This window comes from Sturnus vulgaris, chromosome 13, assembly GCF_052056855.1.
Source record: "Sturnus vulgaris isolate bStuVul1 chromosome 13, bStuVul1.hap1, whole genome shotgun sequence".
In the NCBI taxonomy this organism is placed as follows: Eukaryota; Metazoa; Chordata; class Aves; order Passeriformes; family Sturnidae; genus Sturnus; species Sturnus vulgaris.
This window is the reverse complement of record NC_142255.1, coordinates 15,224,262-15,243,763: the sequence shown is the minus strand read 5'-3', so window position 1 is coordinate 15,243,763 and position 19,502 is coordinate 15,224,262. Positions and strand designations below refer to the sequence as shown.

At 41.7% G+C, this 19,502-nt stretch overlaps 1 protein-coding gene across 6 annotated transcripts in view; it reads right to left on the bottom strand.

Moving 5' to 3' along the window:
• Positions 1–457: 457 nt before the first annotated feature.
• Positions 458–19,502, bottom strand: part of LOC148222261 (uncharacterized) — a 41,746-nt gene continuing 22,701 nt past the window's right edge. For 2 of the 6 annotated variants that reach the window (XR_015806548.1, XM_088172642.1), the window contains 2 exons: positions 5,856–5,959; positions 458–4,477 (listed from right to left, as the gene is read on the bottom strand). Coding sequence is in view for 1 of the 6 variants with exons in the window: in XM_088172642.1 (XP_088028768.1) it covers positions 4,269–4,477; positions 5,856–5,959 (313 nt within the window). In the remaining 5 variants the exon portion in view is untranslated. Of the gene's footprint in view, positions 4,478–5,855; positions 5,960–7,266; positions 8,839–19,502 lie in introns of those variants that run through there. The other 4 variants (XR_015806546.1, XR_015806547.1, XR_015806545.1 and 1 more) reach the window with 4 other exon arrangements.

Sequence of the window (19,502 nt, the reverse complement as noted above, 5' to 3'; positions counted from 1 at the left end):
GATTTATCCTACAATCAGCAGGAGAAAAAGCTTCAGGCACAGCAGAGAAAGGAGAGAGAGGCAAGAATAAGCTCAGGAAACATACTGAGTCATCCAAAATGCTGCAGATAATGATTCAGGCCTGGCTGAAACGAGATATTAATTTCTCAGTGTAGTTCTCATTCTTTCCTATGGATTGCCTTAACCTTGGGCACAGACGAATTTCTTCCCTTCACTGCAATTTCTCTTCTGTCAGATGGCAAAACCCCACAAATGCTCTTTGTAAGAGTCATCTGAATAAATGGACAGGACATTTATAGTAGTTCTGTTTTAATATATGTGGTTGCCTAAGAGCTTTGTTCTACCCAGATATATCCTCATACTGGCATTTTATTTTCTTCTCCCCCAAAACAGCCCAAGATGTTGGATTATGTGACTTCCAACAACTCCAGAAAAGATACACCTGTAAAAAACGGGCTTGTATTGCAATAAACAGAAATATCAAATTTTATTTGGTTTCAGGAAACGTCATGGATTTTTTTCTCTCCCAGTGCAAAGATCCACAAGCACCAAAACCTGTTTAGTTTTCTTCCATTTTCAGTCTTCAGTTTTTGTTTTCCCTTTTCTTTTCTGTTGAGAAAGCAAAGTGCACGTAGATAGAAAACCTGGAGACAAAAAAGGAAAATATAGATTGAGAAAACTTTAAAAATTACACCTGAAATGAGTCATGTTTCTGAAGTTCAATTTTGATTTTTGTGGGTTTTTTTCCACTGGAATATCAAAATATATGAGGACAGTAAGTTAATAATGTTTGGACTCTAATAGAATATTGACCTATTTTGCTTCGGAGAGAGGGGAGGAATAAATCTAGAAATAATCTAACTCACAGGACATCCTGTTGCAGTCAGCTCTTTTCCTGCAGCAAAGAGGTGGGAAACAGTGGCTGTCATTATCATCATCATCATTATGATACATAGAAATGTTGATCGTAATTATAGTACATGCCACAGAGAGCTGTGAAGTGCATTTTATTTCTCACAAAATATCCTGGAGGTGCAAATTAGACAAAAATAGGATTAATTAAGTCTCTTTTGTCTGCACATTTCCATGCTGATTTTAGGCACTTTTAACTGTGTTAGAGAAAAATCATCAGCTATAGCAAGATACGTTTGTGACATAAAAATATGTATTTTTAATGAAGTTGCTTCCAGGAATGCCTTTCATGCTTAACCTAGCAAGGGTGTTCTAGGTGGTCCAGAAGAACTCTGGACCTGAGGTGACCTATGCAAGGCTTTGTGCTGTGAGAAGTAAACACTGAATCAACACAAACTGATTCTTAAATGAACATAAACATCTGTTAATTGTTTTCTGATAAAAGTGTGATGGATGTATTAGCAACTCTAGATCCAATCAAGGAGGAGAGATAAGCTCTGCTTGCTGATAACAGCCTGATTCATGCACACAGAGGAGACAGGTAAATTGAATTTCCATGGAAATTATGGGGTGGGGGAAGCCTCACAGAGGTGAGGAGATGCTACTGCTTCTTGCTGTGGCCATACAGATATGCAAATATTTTACAGCAGTGCAGTGATGAAAGGTTTTCTTGTGAAAACGAGTAGAGAGGAGACCAGGACCAAAGGAGCCTGGAAACAAAAGCACTTCCATGCTCTGGTAGTACTCTGAGAGAAGAGGGACCGAATATCCAGGATTTTGTCATGAGCAGGGTTTATTGGGACTGAACTGCTCAAAATGCTGCCTGAGAAAAGCCATTCTATTGAACTGGGTCAGAGATGTGTGAGTGACCAAGCTTCTCCCTCATCTGGCTCTCTAGAATCAACAATAATGTTTTGTACCATGAAGAGACACTAAGATCTCAATGTCTCCTGCAGCTGCTTTGCCACTCTGCACTGTGAGCAAATAACCTTTTCCTTCACCCCCTCCCTGAACCCATTTCCCAGATTTACTTGGCATTCTTTTTCCTTTGTTGAAACTCTGAGTCCAAGCCTGGGGAAGTTCACACCACATCTTGTCTTGGACTTTCCATCCAGTGTCACCACATTCAGGGTTTTGTCCACTGGGGTGTTTGTGATGACTGAAAGAACTTACCCTCAGTCAGGCTTGACTTCATGTCAGCAAAAAGACCCAGCAGGCCTTCATGAGCCAGACCTCCTTCTTCTTCTCCTCCACTTCTTTCTAAGTCCCTTCTGACAAAACCAAGGACCCTTGGGCCATATTTCCTATTTATTTCACTGTCTGAAGCTAATTTGAACAGATGCACAGAGAATGACAGTTAAACAGCCTGAAAAATAGGTTTCCAATCCCTGAGGCAAAGTTTAAACTATTCTCTTTTTTTAATTTTTTTTTTGCATCTATCAAAACAGCCTGAGACAACCCTGCTGCTGAGCTAATGGCTAGCTTAGAAATTGCTGCATTCTCTTGTTTTACCCTTTAACCAGGTTTAGACTGAAAGCTTTGTGTTTCAGATTCAACAAAAGAACTACAACAAGAAGTAATTGTACATCACTGTTGGGTATCACCAGTCAAAGAAGATGAAATCATTTGTGAAATGCTCCTATTTTCCAGGGCTGATGTAGCTTGTAAGCTGTTTTATTTCTTCATTACTGCTCTCCTTAAAGCTCACTCATGCAGTTCAGGCAATTCACAAGCAATAGGAACTCTAATCCTGCTGCCTTCTTTAAGATCTCATGGCACCTTCTGAAGAGAATACTTATATCAAATTCTTCCCCTCCATCCAAGTCTTCTCTTTTGATTTTCCTTTTTTGTCTATGAAACAGATGTGCTTTGCTTCTGGGTTGGAAGTCAACCAGAAGTATTTAGCCCCAGAGGCATTTGCATTACAGCAAGGGACCACTTTGTTCCTATGGAAATCACCTGAAGAAGAAATGAGAAAAGGTAAAATATCCTTGAACATGGATTATGCCATTAAAAGTGAACCATAACGTCATCAGACTCTGAAAAAAAAAAGAGAAATTTAAAACACCCATTCCTTTATACTAAAATAATGCTAGGTCATGCTGTCTACTCTTGCATCGTTCTAACAATTTAGGCAAGTGTTTGTGTGATCACCTAGGAATCTCCGATTTTTCACTCTCTGTTTTATAGTGTTTTCAGGTCTCCAAGTATAAACATCTACTTGGATACTGAACGTCACACAAATGCCTTTAACAGCCCTGAATACAGCTAAACAGCACTTTACTACCAGGATGTTGAAACATGTTTATATAAAATATGTTTACAAAATTTCAAAGAATATAAATGTGTACCAAAAGGCATACAAAAATAATTGCAGGATACCAAGAAAAACTTGACAGGTTTAAAACCAAACATTTGCCATGAACATTTACCCTAACTACTAAGGTTCTACTCCTAACCACCAGCAAGCGGATAGAGAGGCTCCATCAACCATTTGTTTTCTTTCCATTGCTTTGTTTGGCTTTAATTCTAATTAAAGACATCCAGAAAACTTCAGGGAGTTATTTGTCTTCAGACTATAGTTAGAATTCAGGTCTAATATCGTTATTTATTCGTGGAGATGAGAAGATGGAGCTGTTAGAGAACCAGAGCCATTCAGGAAACTCACTGATAAACAAACACATTCATGTCACATATGTGTGATATCCACACACACACACTTGCCTAAGTGCGAACGAGAATATCTGAATATTAAAATAAATATTTCTCCTTTAGCTTTCCCACATGCTGTTGCAGAGCTGAGCCAAAAGCAGAGCAGAAGCAAGGGGCAGTGGGTAACTCACTCTTCTGCTTCTGCCAAGGCTGTGGCTTCTCCCCTGCCCAAAGGAGCTGTGTGTGACATCCTCCAGGTTGCAGTGGCATCTCTGAGCCACCAAAAATCAAACGCCACAAGGCATGGCATGGATCAGGTGTCAGTGTCTGCTGAGGTATCTTGGTACCACTGCAATTACTCCTGATTCTGGTCCTTTCCAGACACTCAGAGCTCACAGGACTCCTGTAACCTCTTTGGAAGTTAAAAGGACACAACCTGCTATTCTCAAAGGCAAACCTCCCCCAGAGGTGGGATGCTGAAATCCCACTCCTGTCACCATCATCATCACCATCACCAGTGGAGGTGATGCAGAGCAGCTTGGTTTGGCTTCCATCTCCCTGCAGGTGTGAGCCCCTTGATGGAGGAGGGGTAGCAGTGTAAATCTATCAATAATACCTGTTTTCCTCAGTTACTTTCTACGTGCCTGGTGTGAGCATTCCTGGATTCCCAGCACCAGGAATGAAATCATCACTGCTGCAGAGGCTCAGGGTGAGCCTTCCTCTGGAGACCAGGCACTGCATCTCTGTGCTGGATCAGCCTCTGTCAGCTCCACAGGAGATCCTCTAACATTCCTTCCAGGGAACACTAGTGACCAGCCCATACAGCCTTCACTCCATTTACTCCATTTCTTATTTTCTTCGTTCCTTGCAGCATTCTGCTCTCCACATATCTTGTAGCTGCACTCCTCTTTCACTGCAAGTCAAGAATATACATGTTCAGTAGAAAAAAGACCTGTTCTGTTAGTTAGGTACTGTCTGTGACAGGATAGTTTTGGATAGTTTAGTTCCTTCCTCGTGCCTGAGCTTGTGCTCCTATAGCTAAATATCTGACAGCAAAACAGGAGAAACACTGAGGCCACCAAGCTTCAAGTCACTTCAGAAAAAGCTGTGCCTGAGCCAGATGGCTGGAGCTGGTGGAGTGAAATCCGGGGCCTTGGAACCACCCCGAAGCATTATTTCATCTGAACACAGCACACCTGGCAGTGCCTGTGACTGGGTAAACGCCTTTCAATCTAAAGCAGCACAGTAAATTCGAACACGTCATCTCTCTGATAGGAAATCGATGCCTACTTTTAGTGTTCAGCTTCCAGATCAGATTTTCCCTTTCCTTTTCTCACTGCCAAGTCCCTGTCCTTCCAGTGGCTGCCCTCTGCTTACCCAGGAGAGTTGAAGAAAGGGCTGATGTGGAGGAAAATGTCCATTGACATTTATGTCACAGTGAGGAGATGCAGGTCAATGACAGATTGGTGACAGCCCTCAGGTGACAGGTTTCTGCCTGCACTGTCAGCCTGTGAAGGGGATGCTGTTTATGGCACTCACTGGTCAGCTTTGCAACCTGAAACACTTTGCAATACTGTTTTCAAAATCTTTCAAAATGCTCCGAGCCAACAAAAAGAAAGCAGGAACTCAAACACGAAACGTCCACAAGGCTCATGACAGCAATGCCTGTGCCAAAGAAATCTGGCATGTCTGAACTCCTCATCCTGACAACGCTGGCTTTTCCCCCTTTCTTCCCCACTCTCTTTCTTTTCTTCTTGGTTTCCCACCACATCCTGAGGTTTGAGTCACTGTGGGTTGTGCTTTTATCAACAATGAAACACAGAGACACCTTTCACAGCTGCTGAGCTCGTTTCTGGATTGGAATTTGGCTTTCTAAAGGTGAGTTGTTTGCCTTTGGAGAGTTCACACACGTGTACACAGCCTCAGACTTGCACACAAAGAATGCTCCCTTACAAACAGCCATACACAGCCAAACAACAGCCATACACAGCTGGGTCTGTCACTGGGGGTGCTGGCTCTTGCCCTGCTACCCTGGAGCAATAAGGGGATGCCAGATAAGCACTGCCAGCCTAATTAGAGCCCTGAAAAATAACAAAATAATTAATAATTTTTAAAAAGCCCAGTGGATGAGGAGCCTTTTACAAGATGCCGGGTACAATGAGAAGTGACAACAGCATCAAGATTAATGTTACTGGTTTGGGATTCTCACATGGAAAAATCATTCTAGAACTGCATTTTCAGCCTCTCATTTCATCCTCCTGCATTCTTCAGTCGCAGGGGAATGTTATTACCTGGGCTGGACCAGTGAGTGGGCTCAGCTCCTCTTCCAGAAGCACATCCTGCTGCTACCTGGCACAGCATCCCATCCCCACAGGAGCTGATACCTGTCAGGTTTCTGTGGCATTAGAGAACTTGATTAACTTTCCTTCTCAGTATTCCTTCTTCCCCCTCATCCCAAACCCAGCATTCTGTTTTACATTCTATCTCTGCCTCTGCACTTTCTAATTCTCTCTCCTACAAAGAATTAGTGAGAAAGGCTCATTGGGTTGTATTTCCTGCCTGTCAAACAAGAGGAAGCACCAGGAGCCTTGTGAGAAAACCATTTCTCATGACACCATGAGGTGAGTGAGCTGGGCCCAGATGGCTTGGGGAACTTTGGAGAGCATCCACATTAGTATCTAAGTGTTAGGATGTTTATCTGAGCTTTTGATCCTGTAACTCTTTTATGCTCCCTTTAAACTTTGACTCTGCCTACCATGACTTCTCTGGCCAAATGCATCCACGAGGAGGGTTATTGATACCTCCTGATCAGCTCAGGGTGTGCACAGTGCTTCAAACTGCTCTGGTTGCATAAAGATACTTCCTGGTGGTGTTGCTTCTTTTACTTTGCTCCGACTTGTGGGGTTTTGACTCACACATATCCCAACAAGTGAGGATCTGTGTATGTTGACAAACCCCTTTGCTAATCCCTTTGACATGAGCTAAAACTCTTCCAAGTAAAGAAAATTTTCTCCTTCATTGTGTTTTAGTCATCTAAAACTGGGAAAAAGAATTCTATTGTGTTGTTCAGTTCGCTCATCATGTGAATTGAACAGGAAACAACTGATTCAAAGAGTACACACTGTCCAAACCTGTTAATGAATATTGGGAGAAAGGACTTGAAAGAGTGTAGGTTCACTTTCCAAATAATTTATGAAACAGAAAAGGAGTTATGGTCCTGTTTGGAAAAGCACTGGGTCCTGGTTGGATTAAACATTTACCCTTAACAATAAACACGTGCTTAAATCCACATAAGACAAGTGAGACTAAAGAGTACTGAGCTGGGACTCCATTGTAGAACATTTTCAGCTGTTTTCAACCCTGGAATTTTTCTCCATATCCTGCAGACGCTGCCGGAAATCCCCAAGACAGCTGAGGGTATTTGGGTATTCACTTCTGCATGTCAAAATTTCCCCGTAGGGTTTGCAAAACTTCAACCAGCTCTGCTTTGTGTTTGTCTGAATGACAATGTTAGCTACTGATTTCTGTTGGAGATGGTATAGCTCCAAAAATCAAAGGTTCCATTTTGCTGCAGTGGTTAAATGGAAATAAAAAACAGGCAAACTACCAATTTCCTGCCTGAAATGAAAGTAGCTACCAAGATGCAGTAAAAAAAGTCAAAGATTCAAACTGTGTTATTGAGCAGAGTTTCTCAGGACATACCTGAAAGTGACTCTTCACTTTATTTTTCTCATATATTTCCAGGTAGAACATTCTTTACTGCAATGTGTTGGCAGCAAATAACATTTCATGAGGCACATACAGTCTGCAATGTCCTGTCTGCAGTTCTTATTAACAATTTTCCCTGCTCATCTATGTCTGTGTCATCTGAAACAAAGAGTCTACATGTCAGATGTTCATTATATTGATGATGTCCCAATGACAACCAATTTATTTTCCTGCCTGCACCTCAAAGAATTGTATTAGTAATGATGTCTATCTGCTCTAGAGATGCTTTGTTAAAACTGATGGTCTGCCATGAGGATACTTAATTATATCTTCTTAAAGGAACACAATTAAGTTTGCAGGTAAAAGATGGCTCTAGAGTTAAAATGTATTTTCAAATTAGTTTTCCTGGTGGATAGGATGTTTAATTTTCATTTTGGTAGTCAAACTGGAGAATTGATCAGAGTGATCTGGTAAGATGAATGCTCTCAAAAGCAGAGCTGACACTCATCAGAATTCTCTTTTAACCTTCAACCAGTGTGATATTTGGTGGTAAAAGCAGGGAAACAAGGCACACGGAGTCATGAGAGACCCACTGTGGTGGGGACAATGATGGGGACAGACTAGGCATCCCTCGGGGCTGTCAACCATTAGACAGGCTCTGCTGAAACTGCAGCTCTTCATTTGCATTTCTGTCAGGGCTTCCTGGGACAGCTACAAGGAAACTTCATTCCCAGCCGAGATCTCCTCCTGTAACAAGAAGCTCATCCTGCACACGTGTGTGTGCTTGGCACTGGAACTATAAATATTCCTGGCTTGAACAAACCCCTGGGGGGCACTTGGCTATCCCACAATGGGGTACAGGGCTTGGGGCACCACCCACACTCAGATCCTTTGCCCAGCAAGGGTCAATGTGAATATAGATTGGCCAAGAACCAACTCATTGACCAACATCAGCAGAAAGTCTCCTGGACCCTTCAGAGAACCTGGGGTCTTTCATCTGTGGTTTCCAAACTGTCCTGACACTGTAGAAGTAGGACTTTCTGCAATAGCTTCATTTGATTCATTTTTGGGATCATTTGTCCTTTCAGTTCAGTCTGCTCCAAAGTTTTCCACATCACCTCTGACATATTGAGTTTCCACATTAGCTGTAACATATTCATTATTTTTAGCTGAGCGATTACTTACTGAAAGCAAATAACTTTTTTTTTTTTCATAGCATTTTGGAAACAACCCCAAAAAGATGCCTGAAAGGAATGTCATGAAAATACATGTAGCAATACTTTCCTGCAATACAAAACAGAACTCATTTAACATGCAGATCTCTGCAAATGTTGGAAGCCACCTGCTTCCCAGAGCACACAATTCTGTTGTCCAAACCAGAAAAATAAATAAATAAAAGTATCTACATGCACACACACACTTCTGTGGATCCTTATCCAAGTCTATTTTAGTACAGCAGAAACCAGAAACTGTGGATGTAAAAAAAAAAAGGACATAAAGAAGAAAGTCCTTTGTGCACTACTAATTTAAAAATAGTCTATCATAATTATTTCCAGAATATGTCAACATATAATTTAAAACAAATGTTTTGGATGAAAAAGTAGCTTTTCAAATTACTGGTGGCAAGTAATATTTATAATAATATTGATTTTATTTGTGGTCTTTTCTCTCCTGCTTTCTGGTAAGCCACTCATTACTGGAATATATTTACCATACAGTTTGGACAAGAAACTGCCAATCTGTTGTCTTTTTGCAACTTGTACAGTATGATATTTTGTTAGTTGATTTAATGATTATGATGATACCAGCTGGCTCAATCACATGCTAATATTTCTGTTAATTAAGTGGAGAGACAGAAAAAACTGAAACCAATTAATATTAAATCACAGAATGGTTTGTGTTGGAAGGGACCTTAAAGACCATCTTGTTCAATGGACAGGGACACCTTTCACTATCCCAGGTTACTCCAAACCTCATCCAACCTGGCCTTGAACACTTCCAGGGGTGGGGCAGGCACAGTTTCTCTGGGCACCCTGTGCCAGGGCCTCACAGTAAAGAATTTCCCCTGCATATCAAATCTAAATTTCCCCTCTTTCAGTCTGAGCCCATTACTCCTTGTCCTATCACTACAGTTCCTGATGGAGAGTCTCTCTCTGATAATAAATCATAATAAATGCACTTCCAGGTGCAAACATCTGGTTGAAATCAATGAATTTAATTAGTTTAATGAGTTGCAACTCATTAAAAGAAAATACTGTGGAGAGTTGGCAAATATTAATCACAATATGACCAAAGTCTTCATGCTGATTAAACTTTCCATGCTATTCATGAGTCAATTTTTGAATCAGGCTTTAAGTACTATACCTGCTCCAGCTGACAGAACAAAATAAAACAAAATTAAAAAACCCAAAAAGAGACTGTTCTGTAAAAAAGCCAGATGAGACATTTGAGCTGGGCTGTGTTCAGGAACACTGGGAATATTCTTTGCTCTCCAGGTTCCCATGGCTGGAGATCCCTCTCCCTCACAGATGCTGCTGATGCTGCTTAAGCCACTCTCTCCCCAGGTTAAAAGTTTCCCCACTAAGCCAACCCAGATCCAATAGATCTTATCCACTGAGGAAACACCGTACTCCAGCACGATGGATTTTCCATGCAAGTACAAGAGATTAAATCAAACCTCCAGATACAACAACAAAAAAAAAAAACCAAACAAAAACCCTCCTGCTCTTCAGCAAAGCTTGGATTGAGGCTTAGATCCAAGCTTCATGGCTCGGGATCATTGCCAATTCTGTCGTGTCTTTCCATTCCTCTTTCTGGACACGATCAATAGCGGCCGTGCCAGTAGAAATGAGCGTTGGAGGCTGTTTTTAGAACCCTGGTGATTTGTGCAAAAGCAAAAAAAAAAAAAAAAAAAAAAAAAGCAGCAATACTCCAGCTGAAGACTCCATGAAATTTCCATCTCCATCCTGCAGGCTTGGGGTTTGGATGAGGTTCAGTGTTGAGGTGCTTAGCACTCAACTCACGGCCTAACGAGCACGGCACCAGCCAAGACCTGGTTCTGCTCCGTTTCCACACAGCCTCAACTCGTCACCAAAATCAATGGATGGACTGGAGAGTTCACCATAGTAACACACAAGAAAAAATTAAGAGCCCTGGGAATTTGCTCCTTTTGCTAGATTTTGAATGCTTTGGTCTAATTCTTTACTACAATGCTCTGACCTTAGACTAAACCTCTTGAGATCAATGGATGGACCAGCTTTGGTGAGCTCTGCATTCATCTTATTCTGAGAAAAACATCAACCCTTCATATTACAAGAGGAATGAAATTGTGTGGGTAGGTGTACCTGTGAGAAAAATGTTAAAATTATTCTTGCTCTCTTACACATTTCAAACACGAACCACAGAATTCGTGTACTCTTTATAAACAAGCTCTCTATGAGACTTCCACATAAATATTGCATTCAGTCAGGTTCCTGACACATTATTAATAGGTTTTCTGTTTTCACCCAACAGATTTGATAGAAAACATTGTCTGCTCTGTGAGGAATACACAAGAACTAGTTGGCATCCATGCAATGTATGCTGCTTGATGTAAATTGCTTCAGAGCTAGACTTGCAAAATGTTTATTCAAGGCCTTGCAGCAATCTGTTTGGATACATGGCAGCTAGGGAATGTGTCACCTACAATGCTGCTGGGCAGACTCTCCATTTAAATCATTTATGCTAAGAAAAGCCATGCTGCAAAGAACCCTGTGTAGAGACTGCCAGCCAAGCCATGTTTAAGAAAAATTGATTTTTTATTGATCTTTATAGGGGGACTGATAAACTGAGGCTTTTGCTGGATACTCTCAGCAGAAGCACATGGGGCCTTTTGGTGACAGGGCATCTCTTGGAGTGCAAAGTTAGGTGTGACACCCCCTGATAACCTCCCCATGGTAGTGCCTCCACCTGCATTCAACACTTTAACACTTTGTCTACAGTTTCATTTTAAAGGTCTTTCAGATTCTGTTTTTTTACACCGTTATATGATACTAAATCACCTGCTTATCTTGAGGTTTGCAAATCAAAAGCTTTTGTAGTGCATGAGGACTAAAAAGTCACCCTCACATTTACAAACCAGCAAGAGGCTTTGCCATCTGAGCACCCTAAAAGAAATGTCACATGTGAATGGCAACCCACAGGCAAGCTTTCCATCCTCCAGCAGTAACATCTGGGGCATCCTATGCATTTTTTCTCTCAGTGGCAATCCCACAAGGATCTGACCAAAGAGCCCAGTGGAGTCTGCATGTTGGGGGAGATCCTGACTCCAGGCACTCGCAGCCAGGTGCTGCCCAGGGCACAGCCAGGTGACACAGAGCCCTGGTGACAGCAGCACGATGTCCCCACCAGGCTGTGCTGAGTGGTGTAGTGGGTGTGTGGCTGGTGTTGTGCCACACTGGTTGCCAGTGACAACCAGAGCGAGCTGCTGGTGAGGTGCCAAGGGAAAACTCTGACCCATCAGGAGCCCTGGCTGTACCGTGAGAGCCACCACAGGGGTTTGCTTTGTTTGACTCAGCATGGAGCAGGTGCAGAGCTGGCAGCCAGCAGCAGCAAAGCCTAGAAAATGTTGAGCTGAGCAAGGAGGAAATGATGGTGACCCACCATATAATTGCTCTGTGGATAATCTTTCCTCCCCAAAGGCCCTGCAGGGCTGTCTGCAGGCGAGCTCTCGCTTCAGTCGCTCACACACCGAGTTCACAGGATTGGAGAGCTCTTGCAAACCAGTCCAGACTCCAAGTTTTAGGTAACAGTATTACCTCTGACAGCCCTACCCCACTCTGTGCAGCTGTCAGATGCATGGTTGTACAGGGCTAGAGCCACATCTATCCCCTCATCTATTTTTTGTTCAGCTCTTTGGATTTTTGTATTCCCCACTGCCTTTAACTCATTGTCTCCTGTTAAACTGATTGACAGGCTTGGCAACTATGCCCTCTTAAAAAAAAAAAGAGAGAGAGAAAAAAAATAAAAATTAAAAAAAAAAAAAGCAGTGTCTTGCCAGACAGAGTTTAGAGACAGTTCTGCATACATCTGGAATACAGCAAACCATGAAACACTGGTGTCCTCTTAAAGCTCCCCTTTAACCAGCCAGAGGTTGCATAAAGACAGTGCTGTGAAAGTCCAGCCCAGCTGGCCTGTAGGTAATGTACCAATGTAGAAGGAAGAACATTCTAAAAAGGCTGGATCACTCTGCTCCTTAAACTCCCTTGTATTCTCCCTGTAAATCTGGCCACACTCACCATGACTGATCTAAAATATTCCATTTTTAATTAGTTCCAGGCTTGCAAATGTGATTGCTACATCTGCACGACATAGCAGTGCCAAATCAAAGTCTGAGGCTGATGAACAAGTACTGCACAGTTTAAAGACCTGTTGAAGGAGAAAATAGGGCTACTCTGCTATTGGAAATGCCTTTTGGAAAGTTTGGAACAGCCAGGTCTCCACCTCAATTTCACAGGCCCACTAAAAATGAGAAACTGGGAGATCCTCTTTAACTTCTCCCAGATTGAAAAAAAAAACAGCTCTCAGAAATAATGAAAATTTATAAATGCTGTGCTGTTCTGAAGATACCTCTCTGCAGAGGTACCACCAGGAATTGTATCTGGAGGCTTGGGAATACCTTGACCCACTGACCTCATATTTTAAAGCTGTCACTGACAGTTCTTTCTCCTGAGGCGTCCTACAACACAAGGGTGGGACAAACATCCCATCTCCTCCCAAATAACACAAAAAATTTCCTTTGCTCTGGATCTCTTCTTTCAGTGGTGGTCAAACTCTCTTTTGGTGGTGTCTAACTTGATGTTGTTGATTCTCTGTCTTCTGTCAGAGACATAAGAGGTTAATAAGGATGAAACCTAAATGCTGATGGGAGCCCTGTTGTCCCAGTAGCCAGGTTTAACCTTTTCTCCATAAATACAAATCCCTCTGCTGTGGAACTCTGCTGAGAAGCTACTTGAAATGCAAGGCACTTCAGATGGAAGTTAAAGAATGCCTTGAGAAATTATTTTATAAGGAAGACAATAACATGAGAAGGAATGCATCACTAATAATAAAGCATATGAGCATGGTTGATAGACAGAGAGACAGATAGGCTGAGAGATAGTCCCAAGTATTACTCTGTGGAATTTTATGCCAACTGAAACTAACATTTCTGTGGTTCACAGAAATCATTGCTGTCCCTAATTAGATGTCATGACTAAGCCACCCTAAGTCTGTGCATATGTGTTTTTTTTCCTTTTATTTTTGTAAATTTTCTGTGTTACTTTTTTTACTCTCTTGAGAGCAAGGCTGAAACTCTCACAAGGACCAGGAGGTGAAATCTAAACCATTACAAACTGTGGCTTACATAAATCTAACCATATGCACTTTTGGAATGTCTCTTATATTTTAAAGTAGAGGTCTGTGTGCAACTGTTCTGGCTCTTAAATCTCAAACCCAGGAAAATGGATGTCCCTGGGCTCTAATAAGATCTCTTGTGCAAGGATACTAGCACCTGGCTTCTCACTGCAGGATAAAAAGAGGGGTTTCCCCCTCTTCTCTGCCTCTGTGAGATCCTATCTGGAGTTCTGTGTCCAGCTCTGGGCCCCCAACATCAGAAGGACATCGACTCATAAGAGTAAGTCCAGAGGAGGCCACACAGATGATCCGAGGGCTGGAGCACCTCTGCTCTGGAGCCAGGCTGAGAGAGCCGAGGCTGTTCAGCCCGGAGAAGAGAAGGCTCTGGGTAAACCTTAGAACACCTTTCAGTACCCAAAAGAGCTCCAAGAGAGCTGGAGAGGGACTGTGGACAAGAGCATGGATGACAGGACAAGGTGGAATGGGGAAATTGAAAAGGGGAAGGTTTAGATTGGGTATTAGTAAGAGATTCTTCCCTGGGAGGGTGGTGAGCCCTGGCACAGGGTACCCAGAGAAGCTGTGAATGTCACATCCCTGAAAGTGTCCAAGGGCAGGTTGGATGGGGCTTGGAGCAGCCTGGGATAATAAGTGACATCCCTGTCCACTGCAGGGGGGATTGGTCCCTTCCAACCTAAACCATTCTACAAAAAGTGATCACACAATCACTTTGTTTGCCACTTCTTACAGCTCCCGTGGCTGGGGGCTGCTTACAGAGGTGCTGAGGAGATGAGGCTGAAGGGTGAGTTCCTGAGGTTCAGAGCTGTCTAGAGGCAAAATGCCTTTGCTTCCCAAAGGCTTGAGTTTCTGGCTAGCTGGAACACAAGCCTGTCTGTTTCTGCCTTGCCTTGTCAGGATTAGCAGTACCTACCTGGGATCTGCAGTGTTGACCATGGCTGTCAATTAAAACTAAACACATTTCAGCATGGCTGCCAGCCAAAAACACAGAACCTGCCAAATAGTAAACACAGAAGATCTGCCTAGTTTCAAAACTATTGTGCCACCGCTGCGAGAAGAGAGTGCATATAATTCCTCTATGATCCAGGGGCTGCCAGTGCCAATTCCCAAATGATAGATGAGGTCTTCAAAAGGAGCCCTCCAGAGCTGACTGACTCCTATCTTTCATCAATGTGAGGTTTTTTTATTTTCTCATAACCTTTCTTAAAATATTCCTGGTTCATAGCAGCGCTTTTGTTCAGTAAGCAATGAGGACACTAAAATGCATCAGGCACAAGTAAAACCACATCACTTGATCAAAAGACCACAACAAGTGGATTTAGATTTTCAGACTGGACATCTATTTGTGATGTTCCATTAAAGAATCTATTGAGTTTCTATAATTAAATAATACAGGAAACTATTTTGATAAAACTGTTACTGAGGGTGAAGCTTTCCCATAAACTCTCTTCTGAAGGGTACATGACAATTATCATATGGTGATTCCAACTAAAAAAAAAAGTGTCTCAACTATAAAAAAGCTGCAACTTCTAAATGGTAAATGGATACTCAATGAAAGAAATACATCTAAAATAACAGTGATGATTGAAAAAGATCTCAGAAGATGCAAACAGATTGAGCTGTGCCTGAAAGCTTTGGGATATTTTGACCAGTCAAAGAAAGTACCTCAAAGCTACTTGTGCTTGTGGCAGCAGAAAAGAAATGGGGCTGCTCTCATCCCACCTTCATGGACCTCCAATTCAAAACTTGGCTCTAATCCTTTGGAACTTGGAAGCAAAGAGTTTCTATTTCCTGAACTATTCTAGAGCAATAAGAAATACATTAGAAGATGTTGAGGAACGGTGACATGCTGAACATTAGGTGATGTGTAAGGCCTTCACAAACTCTTGTGGAGATGATACTGTGGAGATGAGGAGAGACTTATTTCCTGGCATCTCAAGGGCCAGATCTTGGAATGCTGTAAAGTTTTTTTGGTTTTTTTACAAGTTTGTAAATCATCCTTAAAACCTACAACAGATGAAATATGTTTTTAATTTTATATTTTAAATGGAAACCAAACAAAGATGCCAGAGCACATTCTACTCTGTTTAACTGAACTTGGTAAAGCCTATGACAGCCACCTTTTCTTTTGCCAGAAAAACCAACTTGCCTTTTCAATTAGACTTAGATTCACTCCAGAAATATTATGGTGCTGGGTTTAAATAGGGCTCACATGTTCCAGCTTTCACCATTATTGCCTCAAACCTCAACCGTGAAGATCTGACAACACGATGGGACAGGTAGATCAAGGGAAAGAAATATGGAGACACTAATAACCAAATACTCTACTTCAATCCCTGCCTTTCATTCTGAAAGCCCCTAAAGCACATTACAAATTGGGTTCTTTATCTCCCAAAACAATTTAATTCACCCATGAAATAAAACCATCTCAGGAGGTGGGGTATGAAGGAGGGTAGAGAAAGAAGCAGATGTTTAACATCAGGAGAAAAGAAAAGAAAAGAAAAGAAAAGAAAAGAAAAGAAAAGAAAAGAAAAGAAAAGAAAAGAAAAGAAAAGAAAAGAAAAGAAAAGAAAAGAAAAGAAAAGAAAAGAAAAGAAAAGAAAAGAAAAAAAAGAGAAAACCCAAAGATTTGTTTATGCAAACACCAGATACTGTGTGTCTCGAGTTTTCTATAATGCAGGTAATGGAGCTGATACTCAAAATTCACAAAGTTCTCATAATGTTTTGACAGTCCACAGGGAGTTAAATATTACATATGACTAAATGTCCTTCTGCCTGTCCAGGAGAGGTAAGTACTCACTTGCTGCTACAGCTTTTCTCCAGGGAAGTATTGCAATATAAGCCCTCAATCCAGACTTCATCAAAGTATAACAAGATGCCTTGGTTATCCTAATTTCTCTAATTTTCTGAGTGTAAATAACTTCACTGAGGATGCAATAGTAGAAGAATCACCAGTGTATTATGAGGGCACTCATCATGTCTCGTTCCATCTGAGCATGATGGGCAGCAGTGCCATGGAATTTTTGGCAACAAACAGAAAAACAGGTTTGCTGTCTCTGGGCCTGCCCACCTTCCCTCAGCAGCAGCCTCAAACGCTGTTTTGTTTTGACACGTGTTTCCAATAAAAACACAAGGTTCGTATTGACAAGAGGAATGCTGGAGCAGACCACTAGCATTTCAGAGCAGCCACAAATCCTTCTTTCTCTGAGCCCCCAAGGGTCAATTCCACGCAGCAAGAATCCCACTCTCTAATTATTCACGTTCCTCCACTACCAGCCTCATTATCTGGTGAACTACTGTCAGCTGAAGCAGATTTTTTCACTTATTTAAAGAGACATTGTCAACTCAGCTATGCTTTATTTACATATATAAAATCAATAATGTCTCATTAGCTCTGCTATGTCTGCTTTAAATACTACTGAAGTTTGGAGAGGGGCAGTAGAGGTTTTCTTCTTTACAGTAAATACCCTAGAGTGATATTCTAGTGACCCACATAAGGGCTGGGCTACTAAGATGTGTGAGTGAAAACAAAATGTTGCCACTGAGATATGATGCTGGAAGGTCCAAGTTTTATTTTTTTTTCTTAAGTTGCCATCTAAGAGTTTGTGACCTAGTGGGTATTTTGCTCTAGCCTTAGAAAAAGAAACTCGTAACCTAGCAAAGGACAGAAAGCTGCCAAAGTTGTTCTCAAGAGCCATGGTTCCTGGTTGTCATCAGGTCAAGTGACCAGGGTATTAAAGAATCAAAGTCCTAGTCTGTGTTTCTCCCCTGCTTCTTCTTAGACATGAGAGAGGAACAAGAAAAGCTCTGCAGGTCCCTTTAGAGTTCATCCCTTTGGAGCAGGGATGTACAAGGCTCACATAGTCTGGGAAGGCATCAAATCCTTTATTTGTTATCCTCAGGCAGGGCAAAGGGCAATCCCAGCTTGCTCCAGCTGTGCACCTCTTCAGGTACACAAAAATTCCCCTCACAACCCTCCAGCAAGAACTGCAGTGCCATGACTGCAGACTACCATCAAATGGATTAAGAAATGCAGCCTGTGTGAGCTGAACGTCTCAAATAACCCCACACAATCTTAGCAGAATAACTGGGAAAAGGGCACTGGTTCCTTTTCATCTCCTTCAGGGGCAAGAGGGACATTTTTAGTGAGTCTCCTTTATTCATCAGTCTCAAAGACATGATCAATGTGTTAAGAACCCTGTCTACATAAGAAACTAGGAGTATAGCCAAAACAATTGATACCACAGGACTTTTGCCTCACAGACAAGTAAGTATGGTGTGACATTTATTTTTTTTTAAATTCTACTCAGATTTCCAAAAACAATCACAAAGAACACAGAAAAAAACCACCAAAAAACAACACTCCTGAGACACATTGCTAGTACACACCATGAATTGCCATGTCTTCCCATTTCACCTCACACTGGCACAAACGATAATGGAAGCCTGAACAAATTTCTTGAACCAGCAAGTCAGGCTCTCAGGAGAACAATTCAGAACATTTGTTGTCTTTCTGCTTTGATGTGCTCTACAATCTCACACGAAATCAGGCCTCAGTGTACCAAAGGCAATGGGCTCCCCTCCTAGGGAGCTAATCAAAACCATCCAGTGTCAGCAGAGGGAAGGCAAAAGCAAAGCACCAGCAAATAACTAAATAAATACAATTGCTACCCCTTAAATAACCTTGTCACCGAAACACAGAAGTACACTGATAACTCCATCCTTCTTCTGAGCAAACACACTGTGTGTATTTAACTTGACAGGTTTTCAAGACTCATGTTCCATAGCTTTCCATATTGTCCTCAGCAGGACACAGCCAACAGTCTGGAAAATAATATCTTCTCTAACTCCACTATTCCCTCCCCCACTTTTTTTTTTCTTGTAATCATCCATATTATTAATAGGAGGCAGCTGGTTCCCATTAATGTTGGGAAAAGTGGTCTATCTCAGGAATTATGGTTTAAATTGGCTTGTAGTCTGGGGGAATTAGCCATCTGCACCTGGCCTAACATGGATATTTTCAGCCATACTAATCATAAACAGGGCTTTGTTCTAGTTGTGTCCACTTGGGTCTCACACTCTGTCTTTTTTTTTTTTTTTGCCTACTTAGAGAGTGGAGAAAAAAAAAAAAGAAGAAAAAAAAATAATCCCATTAACCCTTTCACAGAATTAATCAAAACTTAACTACTTTATTACTGTCCTGCATTTTATTTTGTGTTTGTAACTGAGCACATCATTTGAGTGGGGCCCAGAACAAGTCCTGTAGCTTTTCAGAGGCTGAACAAAATTGGCAAGAGGAAGAGGCAGTTGTTTGGCAAGCCAGCTGTGATTTAGCAATAACTTCATGACGTCCACACAAAGCTGAATTACCACGTGGGCAGGAAAGGCTGAGCACCAGGGTAAAGCTGCAGAGAGGGAGGGTTGCAGTATGTAAAGCAAGGACACCAGAACACTGCAAATTACTCCAAAGAATGTACTGTAATGTAAAGGGAATGTAGGTTTTGGGGTAGCTTTTCCCCCCACCTTCCATTTTATGCCCATAATTGGCAAAATGGTTGTGTTTTCCAGTGGTTTGGGGCTGAGGAAAGAGTGGATTCAAAGGTGAGTGAAAACAGATGACATAATCAGGTCAGGGGACTGCTCTCTTTTGTCTCAGACTTGGCACTGAAGGTATAAGCTCTATCCCACCTCCAAACTCTGTAGGGAATCCATCTACAACTGCAGTTATAGGAATAAGGAGTTACTCTGCAGAGCCTATCCAAAAGTTTGACCACTTTTCTTTTTTTTTTTAACAGCTGGATCTTTACAGAAATTTGTGAAAGACAGGATTTTCTCTCTCCCCA